Consider the following 18,231-nt stretch of genomic DNA (forward strand, 5'->3'; position numbering starts at 1 on the left):
GGGATTAAAGGCATAAACCACCACCTCAGCTTAAAATAGGAATCTGTAGGCAAACAAAGTCAGTCTTATGTCCACAGCTTTTATTTTACATCAGCGAACTCCAACTTTACATTGAAAACATTTTGAAGGAAAAGTTGTGCAGACTTTCTTCCTTGTCGTTGCTCCCTGATAAATACATTAAAGCCATGTTTCCCTGGGATTCTCACAGCCACAGGCATCACAAACAATGCAGGGCTATCTTAGAGCAGCAGGAGTGTTAGCAATGGAGCAAATCTTCCAAGTCGATGGTGGTTCTGGATCCAATCCTGAGGATAACCAGGCACAACTATGATGTATGCAGCTATGAGCGACGTTTACAGGCTTGTGTGGGGACCCAGAGAAATACTTCTGTTAGGACAGCATGAGACGCAGGGTGTCAGAAAGCTGCATATACAGGATGATTTGAGGAGACTAAAAAGTTCAGGAAAAAGTTCAGGAAACGCACACCAACAAAGCCAACAGCAGGACTGCAAGACACTGCGACTTCATTCTCCCTCACTATCAGAAAAGGGCACATGCCACTTATATAATGGAAACTGAGCGGACTGACTCACCTGGGCGCACATCACACCCACAAGTTACTATCGGAGAGGTGAGACCATGGGAGGGAGCTGACCTGAACAGTAAAGAAGGAGAGTAATCATCTGCTGCCTCTAACTCTACAAAGGGCCTTACCACAGGCCATGAGCTAAAGGGAGAAGTGAGGTGATAATGCTGGTGACTGAAGCCTGACAGGGAATCCAACCCAGAGCTGATTTTTGCATCCTGGCCACACCTCACACACCACTGTGACAGGTCTTTTGATTTGAGGTGTGGCTAGTGTGGCCCAGGCTCTGGGACATTTGGGGCCATTTAAAAGTTCCTGGACAGGGGCTCAGCTTGGTAGAGTGCTACCTGGCATGAAGGAAGCCCTCAGTTTGATTCCTAGCACCACATAAACTGGACATGGGTGGTACATGCCTGTAACCCCAGCACTTGAGAAGTAGAGGCAGGAGGATCAGAGTCATCCTTGGCCATATCCTGAGTTTGAGACCAGCCTGAGATACATGAGGCTGTGTTATAAAAGGGTAGGGGTTGGGAGCTAAACAAGTATCACAGCAATTAAAACACAGGCTGCTCTTCCAGGACCCAAGTTTAATTCTCAACACCCACATGATGACTACAACCATCTGCAACTCCAGTTTTAGGGGACCTGATGCCTCTTCTGACCTCTGCTGACAACCAGGCATGAATGTGGTTTGCATCAATATACTTAGGTATACACATATATACATAAAATATTTAAGCTGGGTGTGTTGGTGCACGCTTTTAATCCCAGCACTCAGGAGGCAGAGGCAGAGTTCGAGGCCAGCCTGGTCTACAAAGCAAGTCTAGGATAGCCAAGGCTACACAGAGAGACCGCCTCAAAAAAAAAAAAAAAAAGAACATAAACTATTTAAAGTCCACAGGCAACTCTAACTAAATCCATTCACGGTGTTATGCACCAGCCCACCCCACCCCCACTCCTCGCAAAAGCAGTAGGTTGAGTTGGGAAGAAGAGGGGACCTGGCAGAAGGGAATAAGGGAGGAACTTTAAAAGCCAGGCGTGGTGGGCACGCCTTCAATCCCAGCACTCGGGAGGCAGAGGTAGGCAGATCGCTGTGAGTTCGAGGCCAGCCTGGTCTACAAAGTGAGTCCAGGAAAGCCAAGGTTACACAGAAAAATGAGGGGGGGGGGGCACCAAACAGACTTTAGAAGCGAGTGTGAACAGTTCAGGCTGGCTAATAGGAGCTTAGCCCCACGTGCCCCTGTCGCTGCTTTTTACTGGATAGACCAGGTTCTAGGGATCACAACACCCATCAGAAGAAAAGGCTGCCCAGAGTCCAAGACTACTGAAATAGAAGAACACCATGGACTTCTAGCTGAGGCCCACAAGAAGTCCACGAGAGCACTGGAATGTAAGTTATGACACAGTGGCCTAGTCTGTTTATGAATAATCCCTGCACAACAAAGATTTTTAAGTACTTTGGAAATTTTTTGATGAACTTTGAAAAGTAGATAAAATATTTACAACTTATTACTGAAACAAAAAGCTGGTGACACAGGAAGGAGAGAAAAGTCAAAAACTAACACATCAATTGCACTGTTTCCTAGCTCAACCTTTGTGAGTTTGGGTTTTATTTGAGACAGGGTTTCATGTAGTTCGGGCTGACCTCTAACTCACTATGTGGCCAAGGATGGCCTTGAACCCTCAATCTTCATGCCCTTTATAATCTCAATTAAAACCAAAAAGACAAGTAAGGACTACTTACATTCATGAGCGATCTGACTGAGTGTATTTTGTATTTGCCCTGGCTCCTTAGCCACATTGACTTTACTCACCTCCTTTCCTACACAAACACACACAGAGGAGAGAGGGGAGAGGGGCTAGGTCACCAGAGAGTGAAGAGACAGTCTGCAAAACTGCAGGGTTGGCAGAGCTGCATGGTGACAGCCACAGGCAGCTACAGGATGTTGTTCCCACAGTGTGGTGCAGAGTCTGGGCCAGCGGCTCCCTAGTTCGGCCCTCCTTCCTGCACAGACACAGTAAGCACCTGACCTTCTTGAACCTCCTTTGGATCCTGAACCCTTGTTCAGAAGCAAAGAGAAACTTCCCAATTTGGTGTCAGTGATGGAGATGCTCAAAGCCAAATTTAGGTCCATCTCTAGCAACTGTGTATGTCTCGCTCTTGGTTTCCTTTTGTCCCACTTTCTTCTGGTATCTAGTTAATCCTGTGGCACTGCGTGTGTTTTGTAAGCCATCTCAAATCCTCTGTGAAGCAAGCCTGGCAAAGGCATGAAATGGTCATAATCTCCAGTCATCGGCTGGTAAGCCTGCCAGGGTACAGGAGAGCAGTAGGTGTCTCTGCACAGCCGGCTGAAGCTCAAGGACCCTGTCACTTCCTTGGGAAGTCCCCAGAAACACACCACAGTTAGACAGGAGAGACTGCCAGGGCATTCTGAGAAGACGAGGTGAGGGTCAGCACCCACCTAGAACCAACCATCAGCACTTTGGGTTCCTAGACTACAAAGCACTCTGAGGCACAGGGCAAACCGAAAGCAGCAAGCTCTCTCTGTTTTCCTCTCCTCCTTCCCTTCCTTTTGAAGAACAGGAACTCTAACAGTTACACTCGCCCCAAAGCACTAGATATCAAGGAGCTGCTTCCTGACTTTTATCAGGGTACAGCAGCAGCTCTAGCTCCAGAGGCAGATTCAGGAGATCAGCAAAGTAACCCAAGGCATGGGTGGGCTGGGCACCAAAGTGGACATGAGAGACAGGAGGAGGGAGGAATGCTGTCAAGTCAGACTACAACAATATTCTTTCCCCAGGCCTTGGCTTTGCATCAAGACGCAATCTCCCATGCACCTCTGCCACCTTTGATGCAGATCCTCAAACCTCCCTAGCAACTTGCTCAATCTCTTCACAGCTGCAGCTTTGCTAGTCCCAACAGTATACAGTGACCAGTGCCTCAGGCAGGCCAACAGGTGGGCTGCTCACATCTGTACTCCAACCCAAGCTGGCTGTCATCTCTGTGACCTGAAACAGACTCCAGCCTTCTGAGCATGAGAGGCTCTTCTGGGCTGCACGGCTTCTGTTGACACAGCAATTTCCCTTGTTTGTTTGTTTGTTTTGTTTTTGTCTTCAAGACAAGGTCTCTCTGTGTAGCCTTGGCTGTCCTGGACTCGCTTTGTAGACCAGGCTAGCCTCGAACTCACAGCGATCCACCTACCTCTGCCTCCCAAGTGCTGGGATTAAATGTGAGCCACCATGCCCGGTGAACACAGCAATCACAAGCGCCAACTGCATACCGGGATAGGTGGCCAGCAGAGACAGGCAGGGAGCAGCCTTTGTGAAGAATAGCCTTTGAGAATGTGAGTATCAGGGGAGGCTAGAGGTGTACAGCGGAAGCTCTGGAGCTGAACAACTAACTGCCTCTCCACTCAGAACTCAACTTACACTTGCAGTCCCTAAACTGCTGTACCCATAAACCTTCTCCTCCCTGCCTACTACACACTGAGTCCTGGGCCTTAGAGCTGCCCTTACTCATCTCCTCTCCACCTCAGTGTGAGCCAGGCCTCCAGGAAGCCTTCTTGGATCGTCTCTAGAACAAACCCAAGGACTGGTTGCTTCCCACCTATCAAGCTACCAGTCCCATCACCTCCAGCCAGTGAGACCTCATGCTCCAGCTCTCCTTACCCAACCCTTCTCAAGTGAGGTTTAAGGATCCATATACCCTGATAAAACCTTTTTTTTCATGCAGATGCCAGTCCACTGAGCCAAGTAAGTTTGTGACCTATGACAAGGCCGGCACAGTGACAGTATTTAGAAATTCTTATCAGGCCCTGGGAAAGCCCTGTCCTACAATCCTTCCAACTCGTTTTCCCCATGTAGACTCCACCAGGCCCTCTCAAGGATGTCAAAAGCTCAGGGATAACTCTGCAAGGAATCAATACCTAAGGGACCAGAGCTTCTAAGAATGAAGAATGGGGGGGGGGGAGGCGGCCGGTGGCGTGGCCCACGCCTATAGTCGCAGCACTTGGGAGGCAGAGGCTGGTGGATCTCTGTGAGTTCCAGGCCAGCCTGGTCTACACAGAGTTCCAGGACCACCAGGGCTGTTACACAGAGAAGAATGAAGAATGGGTGGATGCGGAGAGGTTGAGGGCAAAGGTATCAAACAGAAGGTACCCCCGGATACAAGTCATGAATGAGATAAAGAACAGAATTTGAGTGATTTTCCAAGGTTACTTCTACAGATTAGGCAGTGAGGAGAAAGGGGGAGAAAAATTAACTTGTGAAAGAAAGCTAGCCTCAAACACTATCATGTCACCATCAATCAGGATGATAGTGAAAGTCCCAAGATGTCCTCCCCCTGTGGCTGCTGTTATGCTAGGTCTTCCCCTGCTCCTGGGGGCCTCGACATACCCTTCTCAAACAACTCACCTGAGTCACAGACTGGGGCAGAGGAGAAGGAGAGAAAGCTCCATGGAATGCTGTGAGAACAGATCCTAAGTATTGATGGCAAAGAAACGGGTATGCAACCTCCATGTCACTGGGAAACCCTTCCAAACCAGTTCTGCCCTTGACATCAGTTACTGTGCAAAGCTGGTCTTCCTTACCTTTTCAGACAGTAGAAGAAGCCAAAATCCCATACAAACTCTTAGAGGACAGAACAAAGGAAAATATCCTGTAACTGAATAGAGTGATCACACAAATACCCAAGTCAAACAAGCTGTAGTATTAATGAGGCATGAATGAGCAGGACTCTCTCCAGGGCTGAACAGAGGCTGGCCACCTTATCAGGGAAATTACACAAAGGCTTGCTATTGGTACCCTGTAGGCAAAAGTAAAAGAGGGCTTTCTTCTCAAATGGAGAACCCATTTATGACCAAAGGGTACATTTTCTTGTGAGTAACAGTGATAATCTGTTTCCAGTTTAACCTGTAACAGTGTAGCTCTGACCAGGATGCATTATTAATTAGGCAAAAGAGAAGCCCCATTTTTTTAGTTACCCATTGAATTCAGCCTCTTCCAAAACAGTGACCTAGAATTGACAGTACAGCTAACTCTCTGTTTTATGTAGCAATGAGGATTTCAGCGATGATAACAGTCCACTGGGAAGCAAAATAATCCCACTGGAAGCTCCACAGTTTTCTACTCCTATACTGGGAATGATGGCTTCCAGTGCCCATCACTGAAAGGTCTACTACTACTGGCTCAGCTTTCAGAAACTGAAAGCACACATTTCCATCTCAAAAGCCAATCACTTGGTCCACTATCACTGGTGGCCTGGCAGGCAGCAGAGTACCCTCTAGTCTGTAGAACAAGGGATTCAACCCTCTAAGCAGGTGGTGTATTGACTGTGGGCAGGAGAGCACAGGGCTATAAGCTCGCAGAGAGAGGCAGAAAGGAGTCCAAACACTGGAAGCTAGACAGGAGGTTCCAGCAGGAGATAGGGAGAGAGTTGGCTGTACTGGCATGACAAGCCCCACCCTCAGCAAGCTGCATGGCATTTCTATAAAGAAAAGCAAACCGCTGTCCCACCTCGGGCTGCGCGGTCACAAGTGAGGCAGGGCTGGGCCCAGTCACCATTTGGGCGGGAGGCTAGGCCCAGGTGCGGCAGGCAGGGGTGGCGCTGGCTCAGTGGCTGCAGCTCCTCACTCTGACCCAGTGCGGCACCTGTGCGGTGCTGGGGACACAGCGAGGCCTCTGGTGCTGTTGGGCAGGGACACACACACACATACACAAAAAGAGACACACCATTAGAGGATGCGCAGCAGTGTGTAGGGGACATAGGCCAAGGCCACCCAGGGTCCTGCCTCATCCCTGAAGTCAGACCCCTGTGCTTGAAAACATGAAGAGCCAGCCCTCTTGCCACCTTCTGACCCTGGGTGGCAGCTCAAGATCAATGTCTAAGAGGCAAGAACATTCAGAGCTGGAGTATCAGATCCTTAGAAGTCAAACAAGGTGCATGACTAAAGATCTTAGGCATGGTGTACGAGGGATCTAATAAAGCAAACAAGCTCCCACTCCCATCTCACCCCCATACCTTGATGTTCTGCCCTGTTCATCAGCTGTGGTACCTCTGCATCCTCCACAGGAACGTTTTGTTTTTTGGCTTTTTTGCTTGCTTGCTTGCTTGTTTGTTTTTCGAGACAGTGTTTGTCTGTGTTGCTTTGGCTGTCCTGGACTCACTCTGTAAACCAGGCTAGGCTCGAACTTGCAGAGATCCACCTGCCTCTGCCTCCCGAGTGCTGGGATTAAAGGTGTGCACCACCATGCCCAGCTACACAGGATGGATCTTGAGGAAAATAAAACAATTCTCCTCTTATAGGCCAATCTTTCATATATGAGAGAGAAGTGGGGGGAGTGTGTGTGTGTCTGTGTGTGTGTTTGTTGTGGGATGCATCTTAATCCTTAATGCAGGGAGATTTCAAGAGACTTAAGGTTGCCCTCGAGTACAAGTGATCTCACCAAAGTCATCATCATTACCTTAACACCAGCAATTCAAACTCAAAAAAGAAAACTGCAATAACCAGAAATAGGACAAGAAAACACTAACCTGCTCCAACCCTAATAACAACTTAGAATTCCTAGAGGCAGGAAGCCTGACTTTGATATACAAATCTCTCAAATACATTTCTCAAAATTCTAATGGTGGTACAAAGAAAGCCAGACTGAAACCTACTACATGAAAGTGGGAAAAGCTGGTAAATAACAAAACCAGTAAGAATGGAAAGTGTAACAAAACAAAACAAAACAAAACACCGAATGGAAAGTGTTCTGCTATGCTAGTCATGCAGATAGCACATGCCTGTCACCCAGCACTCCAGAGGTTGCATAGGGAAGATAGCAAGTCTACAGCCAGCCTGGCTACACAGGAGAGCCACTCTTAAGAAAACAAAAAGGCTTCTGTTTTGCTGACATAATGTCCTAATTCTAAAAGGTGTGGGTTTGGAAACTTGTTTCTGCTTCCAGAGCTAAAGCTTATGCATCCAAGGGCCACCAGAGCTACCTTGTTCTCTGAGTTACAAGTCCTTAGTAGCTGGCCATCCCTAAGAAGTAGAGAATATACAGTACCTTGGATCACCTCTGGCAGTGCCCGGAAAGCCAGCTGAATCAAAAAACCAGCTTCTACAAGGCCCAAACAGCGCTTCCTCTCCCTGAAACCTCTTCTTAATGTAAAACAAAGACCAACATCATGTAACACACAATCAAAACATAGATCAGCCCTGCACAGCGCAGACACAGTCATGCAACCAAACTAGAGACTCTTGCACATGTGAGGAAGTTCTGCTGATGCTAACGGATAGTGTTCCTTTCTAGGTGAAACAGAGACATCCAGCCTTGACGCTCTGGTTAATGAACTACAACCGGAAGCAGCAACGAGCCATTCTGCAACGCAGTCAGTAGAAAGACACTGAATGCAAGATTCAGAAATAGGTGATCAAACGTACGCTTGGTTTCCTCCTGGCTACCAGGTATTTGAGTCCCTGTAGGTTTGGGCAGCAGGACAATCCCCTTAGGGACAGACACTCCTGGTGAGACTGGCCTTGGAACCGACTTTCTCCAGAGAGCATAAGCAGCACAGGCACAGCCTTGCCTAAACCTCCAGAAGAGCCCTAGCACAGCCAGGGGACCCAAAAACCATTTATGACCAACACGGTCCACATCAAGGACGCTGTCACCTGGGTTGCCAGAAGCTGAGAACTGAGGATAGAACCAAGCCTTCCTCAGCTCCATCACCTGCCAATTGGGGCTTGAGTAAAGGTGAGGTACTCTGGTTACTCACAGCCATGGTAGGAGGCCGGTGAGCCCCCAGCCTTGCCATACTCCTGCTCCGAGTAGCTAGTAGAAAGGTTGGGCTGGCTGGAGCCACGGCCAAAGGTAATCTGGTTGCTGCCCACGCCAGTGGCCACCTGAGCCATGCGCTCTTTGGTTTTGAGAGCCTGGACCCTCTCAGCCTTCAGCCGTTCCTCATCCTTAAGGAGCGCAACCAGCTGCTTTGACTTCTCTCTCACGTTGATGCCCTGGTCTTTGCCATCGCGGTCAATGTACTGGAAGTCCTTCAGAGTCTGTATGGCAAAGATGTTCTCCCGGCATTGCTGGGCCACCCGCTCAGAGCCTGTCTTGATAAGGTAGTCCAGCAGGGTCAGCGCCTTATACACGTGCCGCCAGTGCTTGCCGTGGTCATTCAGCCGCTTCCAAACCATGCTCATGATCTCCGAGAAGGCCACCACATTGTAGGTCAGATCAGCAATCTCCGTCATCAGGGAGCTAGACGGGCCCCACGGGTCATTGGAGGTGGCTTCCCGGACTTTGATTTCAGCCTCTGAGTAATTGTTCACAATGTTTTTCATCTGCCGTCTGATAGATGAAGTTGTCATTTTTATCTTCTTTGTTACAAATGTGAAGCCCTTCAAGAGAAACTTTCCAGTGCCCTAAACCTGCACTCTAGGAAGTTTCGATAAAGCAGGTGGAACAAAAAGGCCCTCAACAGTCATTTCCTCCTCCAAAGCCTCAGGTCCCAGAAGCTGGAAGCCATGCCCTAGAGAGAAAAAGAAAGCACATTGCTTTGATACAAAGCACTGATGAGGATTTGGGGGGGGGGGGGTGTACTTGTGCAGGGCTGGAGAGATGGCTCAGAGCTTAAGAGCACTGGCTGCTCTTCCAAAGGTCCTGAGTTCAATTCCCAGAAACCACATGGTGACTCACAACCATCTATAATGACATCTGGTGCCCTCTTCTGGCCGGCAGGGGTACATGCAGGCAGAGCACTATATATATAAAGACTTGTGCAGCTGGGCAGGGGGATGCCTTCCAACCTAAAATTGCACGGCTCTGAGCAGCCCAACAAGGAATCTGTCAAACACAGGAGCTAGAGAAATGGCTCAGCAGTCAAGAAAGCTGGCTGTACCAGAGGACCAACGTTCAGATTCCAGCACCCACAACTTGATCCCAAACCCAAAGGCTCAGTAACCCCTTCTGGCCTCCCTAACACCATACATGTTGCACAAAAATACATGCAAACAGCAGGCATGATGGCGCACACCCTTAATCCCAGAAGCAGAGGCAGACGGATCTCTGTGAGTTTGAAGCCAGCCAGGTCTACAAAGTGAGTCTAGGACGGCCAAGGTTGTCTTGAAAAACCAAAAAAGAAACAAACAAAAAAGAAACCATGAACATATTAAATAAATAAAAACAGTAAGTGCAGAGACCCTCAACAATAAAGCAGCTCTGTGACTACTATCAATAATCAATACCTACTCTGAGGGATACAGCAACACCTGTCTGTCAACAGTCCCTCCCAAACCTAACAGACACAGCTCATTCATTCCACAGTGGCCCTGGCAATCCAAGCCCAATCGATAAATCACTAGACTGACTAGGCATCTTTGCCTCAGACAGAAACTCAGAACGGAAGTCTGGCAGCTTCCGGTGACTTTACACATGCTTCATCTTTCTAAAAGCAGCTGGCAGCCTGTGAAGTGGATATGCCCACATCCCACCAGTATCATGGCAATGTGGTCTCTATACCCTACTTACCACAAGTTCCTAGAAACCTATTCAAAACCCAAAAAGAGAAGCTGGGGGACAGAAAGTGGCACTCTGAAAGGAAGCCATAGTGCCTACGGCCACATGAGGGGTAAGAACCTGGAAAACGTGTGTAACTCAGTAATCCATAACTAACTGGCTATCTCCTGTATAGGAAGTCCATAAGAGGAAAGACCGACGTCTTCTTCAGAGACAAGCCCCATGGTGTCCCTATAAGGAGGGCACTGAGACAAAATAGTTCATGTGACGGAGCCAAGCAGGCCCTCCAGAGGACAACAACCCAGTCAGAACAATATGGACAGTGACACATTCTTCTCAACAGTGATCATTTTAGTCTGAAGAGAAAGGGCTATTGTGGCTCTGCCTCAGCCAGGCTGGTTTTAACTTAAAGCCTCATAAACTGCTGCTTACACAGAGGGGAAAAATGAAAAGGGAAAAGTTCTTTATTCCTCTTACAACATAAAAAACAGTGGAATTGAGCCACAAAGAATTTTCCTCTTCTCTAACAGAACCTAGCCACTTTCATTCCAATAATTTCTGGCTGGCTAAAAAAGTCAAATGCTAAGAAAATGGGCTTCAGAAAGCCTTCACATTCAAAACTTTAAAAGTTACAGAGAAAAGACAAATATGATGGAGCTTGTTGCGGGGGGGGGGGGGGGGGGACAGATGAAGTAAAGTTTTACTTTTTGTTGTTTGCTTGGTTGGTTTTCAAGACAGGGTTTCTCTGTGTAACCTTGGCTGTAGACCAGGCTGGCCTCAAACTCACAGCGATCCACCTGCCTCTGCCTCTCGAGTGCTGGGATTAAAGGCATGCGCTACCACCACCTGTCTGAAAGTTTTACATTTTTCTTCATAGAACCTGAAGTCCACCTATATTAGCATGGAGACTGAGAGCTGACTGAGCTGAGCTCTCTGTAGCTTAGCTCATCCTTCAAGCAGGAAGTCCTCCACAAAAAGAACCAGACAGCATCCCTGAGGATCTAACAAATGCTGCAACAAATCAGAAGACCTGACAGATGCCATGCAGCCTCCTGTGACTTCCATGTACATGTTAAAAGCAGAAATCCAAAACAAAAACATGCATGAGGCATTATTTTTCATTAAAAGGCCCCTACTAACGGCGGATATAGTGGCACACGCCTTTAATTCTAGCACACAGGAGGCAGAGGCAGGTGGATCACTGTGAGTTCGAGGCCAGTCTGGTCAACAAAACAAGTCCAAGACAGCCAGGGCTACACAGAGAGACCCTGTCTTGAAAAACCAAAAACAAAACCAAAATAAAAAAAACAAAAGCAAAAGGCTCCTACTGTTTCTGACTGCCTCAGGAAGGACACTCAGTGGATGTGGCTATCTAAGGAAGTAAGGCACAATCATGCACTGAGTCCAAAGACCTGGCTGGAGCTGTTGCTGCTGATCCAGAAGACGAGACCACGATAGCGGTGCCTCCCCTGGCTGCTGTACAAAAGGGCCCCATAATCAAGCCAACAAGAAACCCAGGTTCCTTTATCTTATGCCTCTCCACATCGCTAGATTCAATAGAGTAGTTTTGCAAATAACCAAGTCATGGGCAATGTTCTTCAAATCATGTGGAAAGGCATGCCAGGCGGCATGATGGACTGCAGGGAAACAAGAGACCAAGGCTAAAAACTACGCTGGCCCAAGAGCTACAAGATGGCGAAGGACTACAGTTCTTGACTCTGAAACAGTGGAAGTAGATCAGATTCTCTCTGCCAACCCTTCAGCTAGGCAATGGATTGTTCTTTCAGCCTATAGGCTCCTTGTTGGGCCAAGGGTGGGCTTCTACCTTTTGCAAGTACAAAGAGCAGGTCTCAAAACCTCATTCCTCCAGCCAGCCTTGTCTACAAAAGAGTTCCAGGAAAGCAGAGGCTACATGGAGAAACTCTGTAAGGGGAGGGGTGGGGCTGGGGGTCTTGGACAGAGGGACAGGACAGGACTGCCTCTTCCTCCAAGAATGTGACCACAGTCTTTCCATTTGCAGCATGTTGTAACTGACACTGGCAACAGTTGGGAAGGACAAATGCCCATACCACACACACCTGGACTGGCCTCTCCACCTATGGGTCAGGCTGTAAATGACCACTATTCATACTTTCAGAACTGCCCAACTCAAGAAGACACTGAAGAGCTGCCTGGGAAAACCTCAAGTTCCCATGATTTTGAGCTTAATTTAGACCTGGCTGGTGACTGGGTAGTGCTAGTGCTTAGGTGTCAGCATCTTCTGAGGAGCCAGAGCATGGAAGCAATGTGGGTAAGAAGTGGAACTCTCAGCCACATGCCACAAGCCTCTAGGCTTCTGGCCCTGCAGTGACTTCACACTTTCTCCAAAGGGAGCTGAAGGTGGGTGTCTGCCCAGAGTAGATCACAATGGAGGAAACTGAGTGCTTGGCTCCCTGTTGGCCTGAAACTAGCACTTCTTGGGGTCAGCTTAGCCTCTGCCCAGTGCTGTGAGGGAGGGGATGGATTCCTGTATAGGTGCCAAGGCAGTTACTTACACAGACTGCTAGCACTAGTGGCTGGCATCCCCTGAGCTTGCAGCTGGCTATGTGCCCCACTTCAGCAGCACTAGAGCAAAAGACAGAGACATTTAAGTTCCTCACCAAGCTTAAAGGACCCAAAGCAATGCAAAACTAGGTGCTCTGGGGAATGGTCAGGCCTGAAGGTAGCTCGTCTGGTGCCACCTAAGTATCACACCCCCTTTTCCAGTCCTTTCTTGAATTACTATGCAATATATTGTCATCCAGAGAAACCTCCCTGCCAGACAGGCTCCTGCCTAGAGCCCTACCTACCCACAGCAGCTTCCCCACTATCTTCATCCTTCTCAACTACCACTGGGCTGGCTCCTTCCCATTTAGATGGTAGCTGAATAGGGCCCCTCAAAAACCAAAAGGCATTCTGCAGGCATTCTTCCACTTGACCTTCTCTCCCCCCCCACCCTCTGGGATGGATTCAAGACAGGGTTTCTCCGTTTAGCCCTGACTGTTCTAGAACTCACTTTGTAGACGGACTAGCCTCAACTCAGAGATCTGCACAACCATGCATCACAATGCTTTCTTGTTCCCTGCCTGTTGGCTTCACACCCTCCCTCTACACTCAGTTACAAAAGAGCCCCACCTATCTCTCTTTTTAAGCTTTTATTTATTATTTATACAGTATTCTGCCTGTGTGTGAGCCAGCAGGCCAGAAGAGGGCACCAGGTCTCTTTATAGATGGTTGTGCACTACCATGTGGTTTCTGGGAATTGAACTCAGGACCTTTGGAAGAACAGCTAGTGCTCTTAACCTCTGGGCCATCTCTCCAGCTCCCTCTCACCTGTCTCGACACTGTCTCTCGGTGCCTAGTACAGCAACTGGAACCTGTAAGCACTGAATTGCAGAGACTGAACACAGAAGCCAAGAAAGTCTAGCATGTCTACATTCTGCAGACTCAATTGGCCTGACACACCCTAACACTGTGCTCATACTTCCTGCCTCTCCCCTCTCCTCAATCTGGCCCCCTGACCTGCTGCATGCCCAAAGATAAACTGTTTAGAGACTGCTGCTACTGTGTATCTGCTGAGTTTCCTACTCACAGCAAAGCAAACACCTACTACACCCTGTGCCCAGGGTCTGGACCTGGAGTCACTCAGTACCCTCTTAGCCTATACTTGGCAGTCTTGCTGGCAATGTACACAGGCTCAGACAGACAATTCCTCCCACCACAGAATGTGGCCTCAGGACAGTCGATATTCTTGCTTTTCTGGCTAACAAAAAGCAATACCAGCTGCTGTTTAATGGGGCTGGCAAATGATAGGTATCCAAAGATCTCTTCCCTCCCTTGGCCCAGAGACACATGCATGTCACAGGGGGTATTCGGGCCCTGAGGTCACTTGGCAGGAGACAACACAGAAACTTCTCCCCCCTCCCCCCCAAAAAAGACAGAAAGGCATCCTAGAGATATGATCTCTCCTTCCAGACCCAGTGTGAATGGAGCGTTCTCCTTGTCCTGACTGTTCCTTAAAGGTACTGGCTCCCAGGGACAGTATCAGAGCCAACTAGAAGAGCAGGGCCAAGCAGAAACTATGAGTGCTGTTCCCCGGTGCTGCAGGTGTCTACTCTTTAATCTTCATAATCCCATGAGAGAATTGTCTCTATTTTTGTGGGGAGGAAGCCAAGGCACAAAAGGGCCCGAAAGCACAGCATCAGAGAGTGTCAGGGCAACATGGCCCCAGACCTCAGGGTTTTGGCCTTATCTTCTGTCTGGTGATTTTGTTTTGTTTGACAGACAGGATTTCTGTGTGTATCCCTGGCTGTCCTGAACTCACTCTGTAGATCAAACTGGCCTGCAACTCAGAGATCCACCTGCCTCTATCCCCTACCACCACACCCAGCTTTCTGGTCTCATCTTTCTTCTTTCTGGCTTTAGACAAAGCCATCACTAAAAGTTGTAAGAACTAATTTCTCCTGGTTGGATTTGAACTGCAGGCCTGGGAAAGGCCCTCTTTCCTGGGTGTCTGGAGGCAGTGGCTGGGAAGCACCTGTTTCTTGCCCGGCCAGGATCATGACTTGAAGTCCCAGGTCCATCCAGTGCAGCCAGCACTAGAAAAGCTCTGCCTTGCTTCAGAGAATGCCTTCTGCTGAAGCAGATCAGGTCAGATGATGAAACAGTGAGGTCTCAGACTACCACACAGACTCCAAAAAGATCTGATCAAGAAGGTGTTTTTTCTTTTTTATTTTTTTGGAGGAGTTTTCAAGACAAGGTTGTACTATGTAACGGCCTTGGCTGTCCTGGACTCTCTTTGTAGACCAGGCTGGCCTCAAACTCAGAGATCTACCTGCCTCTGCCTCCGAGTGCTGGGATTAAAGGTGTGTGCCACCACACTCCACTAAGGTGTTTTTTTTCAATCCAGCCATGGTATCACTTGTCAGGAAGAACATCCTAAGTTTGAGACCACCTTAAGCTATCCACTGAGATCATGTTTTTAAAACATATAGATATGTTTTCCTAAACTTATATCCTTAGGGAGCCGGGCATGGCAGTGCATGCCTTTAATCCCAGCACTGGGAGGCAGAGGCAGGCGGATTGCTGTGAGTTCAAGGCCAGCCTGGTCGACAAAGCGAGTCCAGGACAGCGAAGGCTAACACAGAGAAACCCTGTCTCGGAGGAGGGGGGAAAAAAAAAAACCAACAACAACAACTTCTATCCTTAGGAAATGATGTCTCTTTGGCTATTGTGACTATCTTCTGCTAAAGCATCCACCTGGGCTGTGACGGCCTGAAGTCCACACGGTTTCTGTGAAGTAGCTTTTGTCATCTGAAACATCAAAGAAAACCAGGTGCTGAAAGGTAAACTTCCCTTTTCGGTACACTATTATTTCCCTCTTTTTTTTTCCTCAGAGGTATCCCAGGTTTTTATATACTGACTGGTATGCTGGCATGCATGTGTGCATGTGGTATGTGTCTATGTGTGTATCTATGTCAGAGGACACCTTGTAAGAGTAGGCTTTTTCTCCTTTTTCCATGCATGTTCCAAGAATCCAATTCAGATTGTCAGAGTGGGCCACAAGAGCATTTACTTGCTCAGCCATCTCATCAGCCCTTCCGTGTGTGTGTGTGTGTGTGTGTGTGTGTGTGTGTGTGTGTGTGTGTGTGTGTACTATGTACACCAGACTAGCTTCAAAATGAAGAGATCTCAATCTGCCTCTTGAGTACCAGAAGTAAAAATCTGTGACCCCACCCATGGTCTCTTTCTTACTCCCAAATACCAGGATTGGCAGGCCCAGGGAAGGAGGGAACAAGCACTCATGTCTTCTTGCTGCTTTTCTATTTACATAATGTCTATTAGGTATGCTAGATACAAACAGGAGATTATGAACAACCAGATGTACAACAAAAAGGCAAGCGAGCCCAGGACACCACAGCCCTCAAGGCCTGAAGGTCAAGGGAGGACCTGCTTCCCTACCCACTTCACCTTGAGGCAAACAGCTTGAGGTCTGGATCTTCAGTCCCTTACTATTTGTTTATTATTTGTGCATGTGCGTGTGTGGGCACACTTGCAAAGCACACCTGGAGGTCAGGGACAAATTTTCAGAGCTGATTCTCTCCTTCCACCATTCCATGGTTTCCAGATTAGCAACCTTTTCTGACTGAAGTATCTTGACAAACATACTTTTAAAACAAGAGTGGGGGAGTGGGCTACACTATGTCACCCGGGCTTATCTCAAATGCCTGTGCTCAAGCTATCCTCCTGCCTCAATTCCTTAGTGGCTGGGACTACAGGAAGGCTCCACTGTGAATGTGACTCATTCCTCGATTTACTGTAACAGCAACAATACCTCACATTATAAGCCTAAGCAACCATTTGTGTCTGAGCGTCATTCTTGTCATTCTTTTTTTTTTTTTTTAAAGATTTATTTATTTATTATTATGTATACAATGCCAGGCAGTGGTGGAGCACGCCTTTAATCCCAGTACTCCGGCAGCAGAGGCAGGCGGATCGCTGTGAGTTCGAGGCCAGCCTGGTCTACAAAGTGAGCCCAGGAAAGCCAAGGCTACACAGAGAAACCCTGTCTCGAAAAAACTAAAAAATAAATAAATAAAAATATTATGTATATGGTGTTCTGTCTGCATGTACATCTGCAGGCCAGAAGAGGGCATCAGATTATATTATAGACGGTTGTGAGTCACCATGTGGTTACTGGGAACTGAACTCAGGACCTCTGGAAGAGCAGTCAGTGCTCTTAAACTCTGAGCCATCTCTCCAGCCCCCCATTCTTGTCATTCTATCAAAGTACAGTTCAATCACTTTCAAGCAAGTAAATTAAGTTTAACACCATGTGGCAGTGAGTTTGGGCTCGCTCTCCACCCCATTTTTGCCTGCAGATAGACAATTACTAAACCTACCATTGAACTAGGCAACACTGAAAAGTATTGTAGGAAATACTGCCAAAGGCAAAAAAAAAAAAAAAAAAAAAACCCTCCTAAAGCTGGGTTTGTTTGATTTCGTCAGAATGGTATTTCTAAAGTCTTCATCAAGGAGTATAGAAAGAGGCCAGGTAAGAAGGATGAAGACAGGGCACAACTTGAATGCCTCATGAGAAGAGCTGGGTGGGGCAAGAAGTGAGAAAAGGCAGGGACAGCCGTCCAAATGGTGCTGAAAGACTCTTGATGACCACATGTAGCAAGACACAAGGCCCCTAACAGCAAGTAAAGATGTTGAGGCTTCAGAGGAAGCAGCAACTTAGTTTTCACATCAGACTCAGCTGGTCATGATAAAACTGAAAACAGAGGCAGCAAGTGGCAGTTGACCTGAAAGAGGTATGGAAGGAGGCTGGGGCCAACATGTTCCCCTGAGAAGAACAAGGGAAAGCAAGGCGCCCGGCTGCACAGTCGGAAAGGATGTGCCTGCATACAGCAGTGCACAGATGAGAAGACCGGCCTTCTACTAAGGACCTCCACAAACAGTACAGGTCTCCTTGTACACACGCAACTACACATCCATCTCACAGCCACGCTGCAGCCATCACCTCTCCCACAGCACCAATAATGCCAGGGATGCCCTGCCTGGGATCTACCACCTACTTACTGCTTATCCAGGCCTGGGCAAAGGACTAAGAGGCCCAGGAACTTGCCTAGACTGTCTGTACCCTCGCTCCTCCTTTCTACAACACCAGAACAGAGACTCTTAGTCACTAATCTCCACACTGATTCACACCAGGCCCAGTCAAGTGCCAGGCACACATCTACAAGAATGAATGACCCATCAAGGCAATGCATCCAACCATATTTAATCACGCTCTTCCATCCTCCCTCCTATGACCTCACTAACTTTCCATACCTCACCAAACCTCCAAAGCAAGGCCCATTAAAAGCCCACAGTAAATGCAAAGCAGTGCCTATAAAAACAAGCAACTGAATGTTGGTGCACATCTATAATCCTGTCACAGGAGGCGTATGTGTATCGTCATGAGTGTAAGGCCAGACTGCTCTATAGAAAACTCCAGGCCAGTCTAAGAAAAGAGTAGATCTTGTTTCAAAAACAAGACAAAAAAAAAACATACCATGGTATATGGTTATTGTTATAGTTTTAAAACAACTAAGCAAGGGTGCAAAGACTACTATCTC

At 47.9% G+C, this 18,231-nt stretch overlaps 1 protein-coding gene across 6 annotated transcripts in view; it reads right to left on the bottom strand.

The window, feature by feature from the left end:
- Epn2 (epsin 2) overlaps positions 1-18,231 on the bottom strand; it is a 66,942-nt gene that overhangs the window by 25,548 nt on the left and 23,163 nt on the right. For 3 of the 6 annotated variants that reach the window (XM_051168283.1, XM_051168282.1, XM_051168286.1), the window contains exons 2-3: positions 8,349-9,104; positions 6,101-6,271 (exon numbers count right to left, since the gene is read on the bottom strand). In XM_051168283.1, the coding sequence (XP_051024240.1) occupies positions 6,101-6,271; positions 8,349-8,943 (766 nt within the window). In that variant the 5' untranslated portion in view covers positions 8,944-9,104. Of the gene's footprint in view, positions 1-6,100; positions 6,272-8,348; positions 9,105-15,367; positions 15,391-18,231 lie in introns of those variants that run through there. The other 3 variants (XM_051168287.1, XM_051168288.1, XM_051168284.1) reach the window with 2 other exon arrangements.

The sequence above is a fragment of the Acomys russatus genome, chromosome 25, assembly GCF_903995435.1.
Source record: "Acomys russatus chromosome 25, mAcoRus1.1, whole genome shotgun sequence".
Taxonomy (NCBI): Eukaryota; Metazoa; Chordata; class Mammalia; order Rodentia; family Muridae; genus Acomys; species Acomys russatus.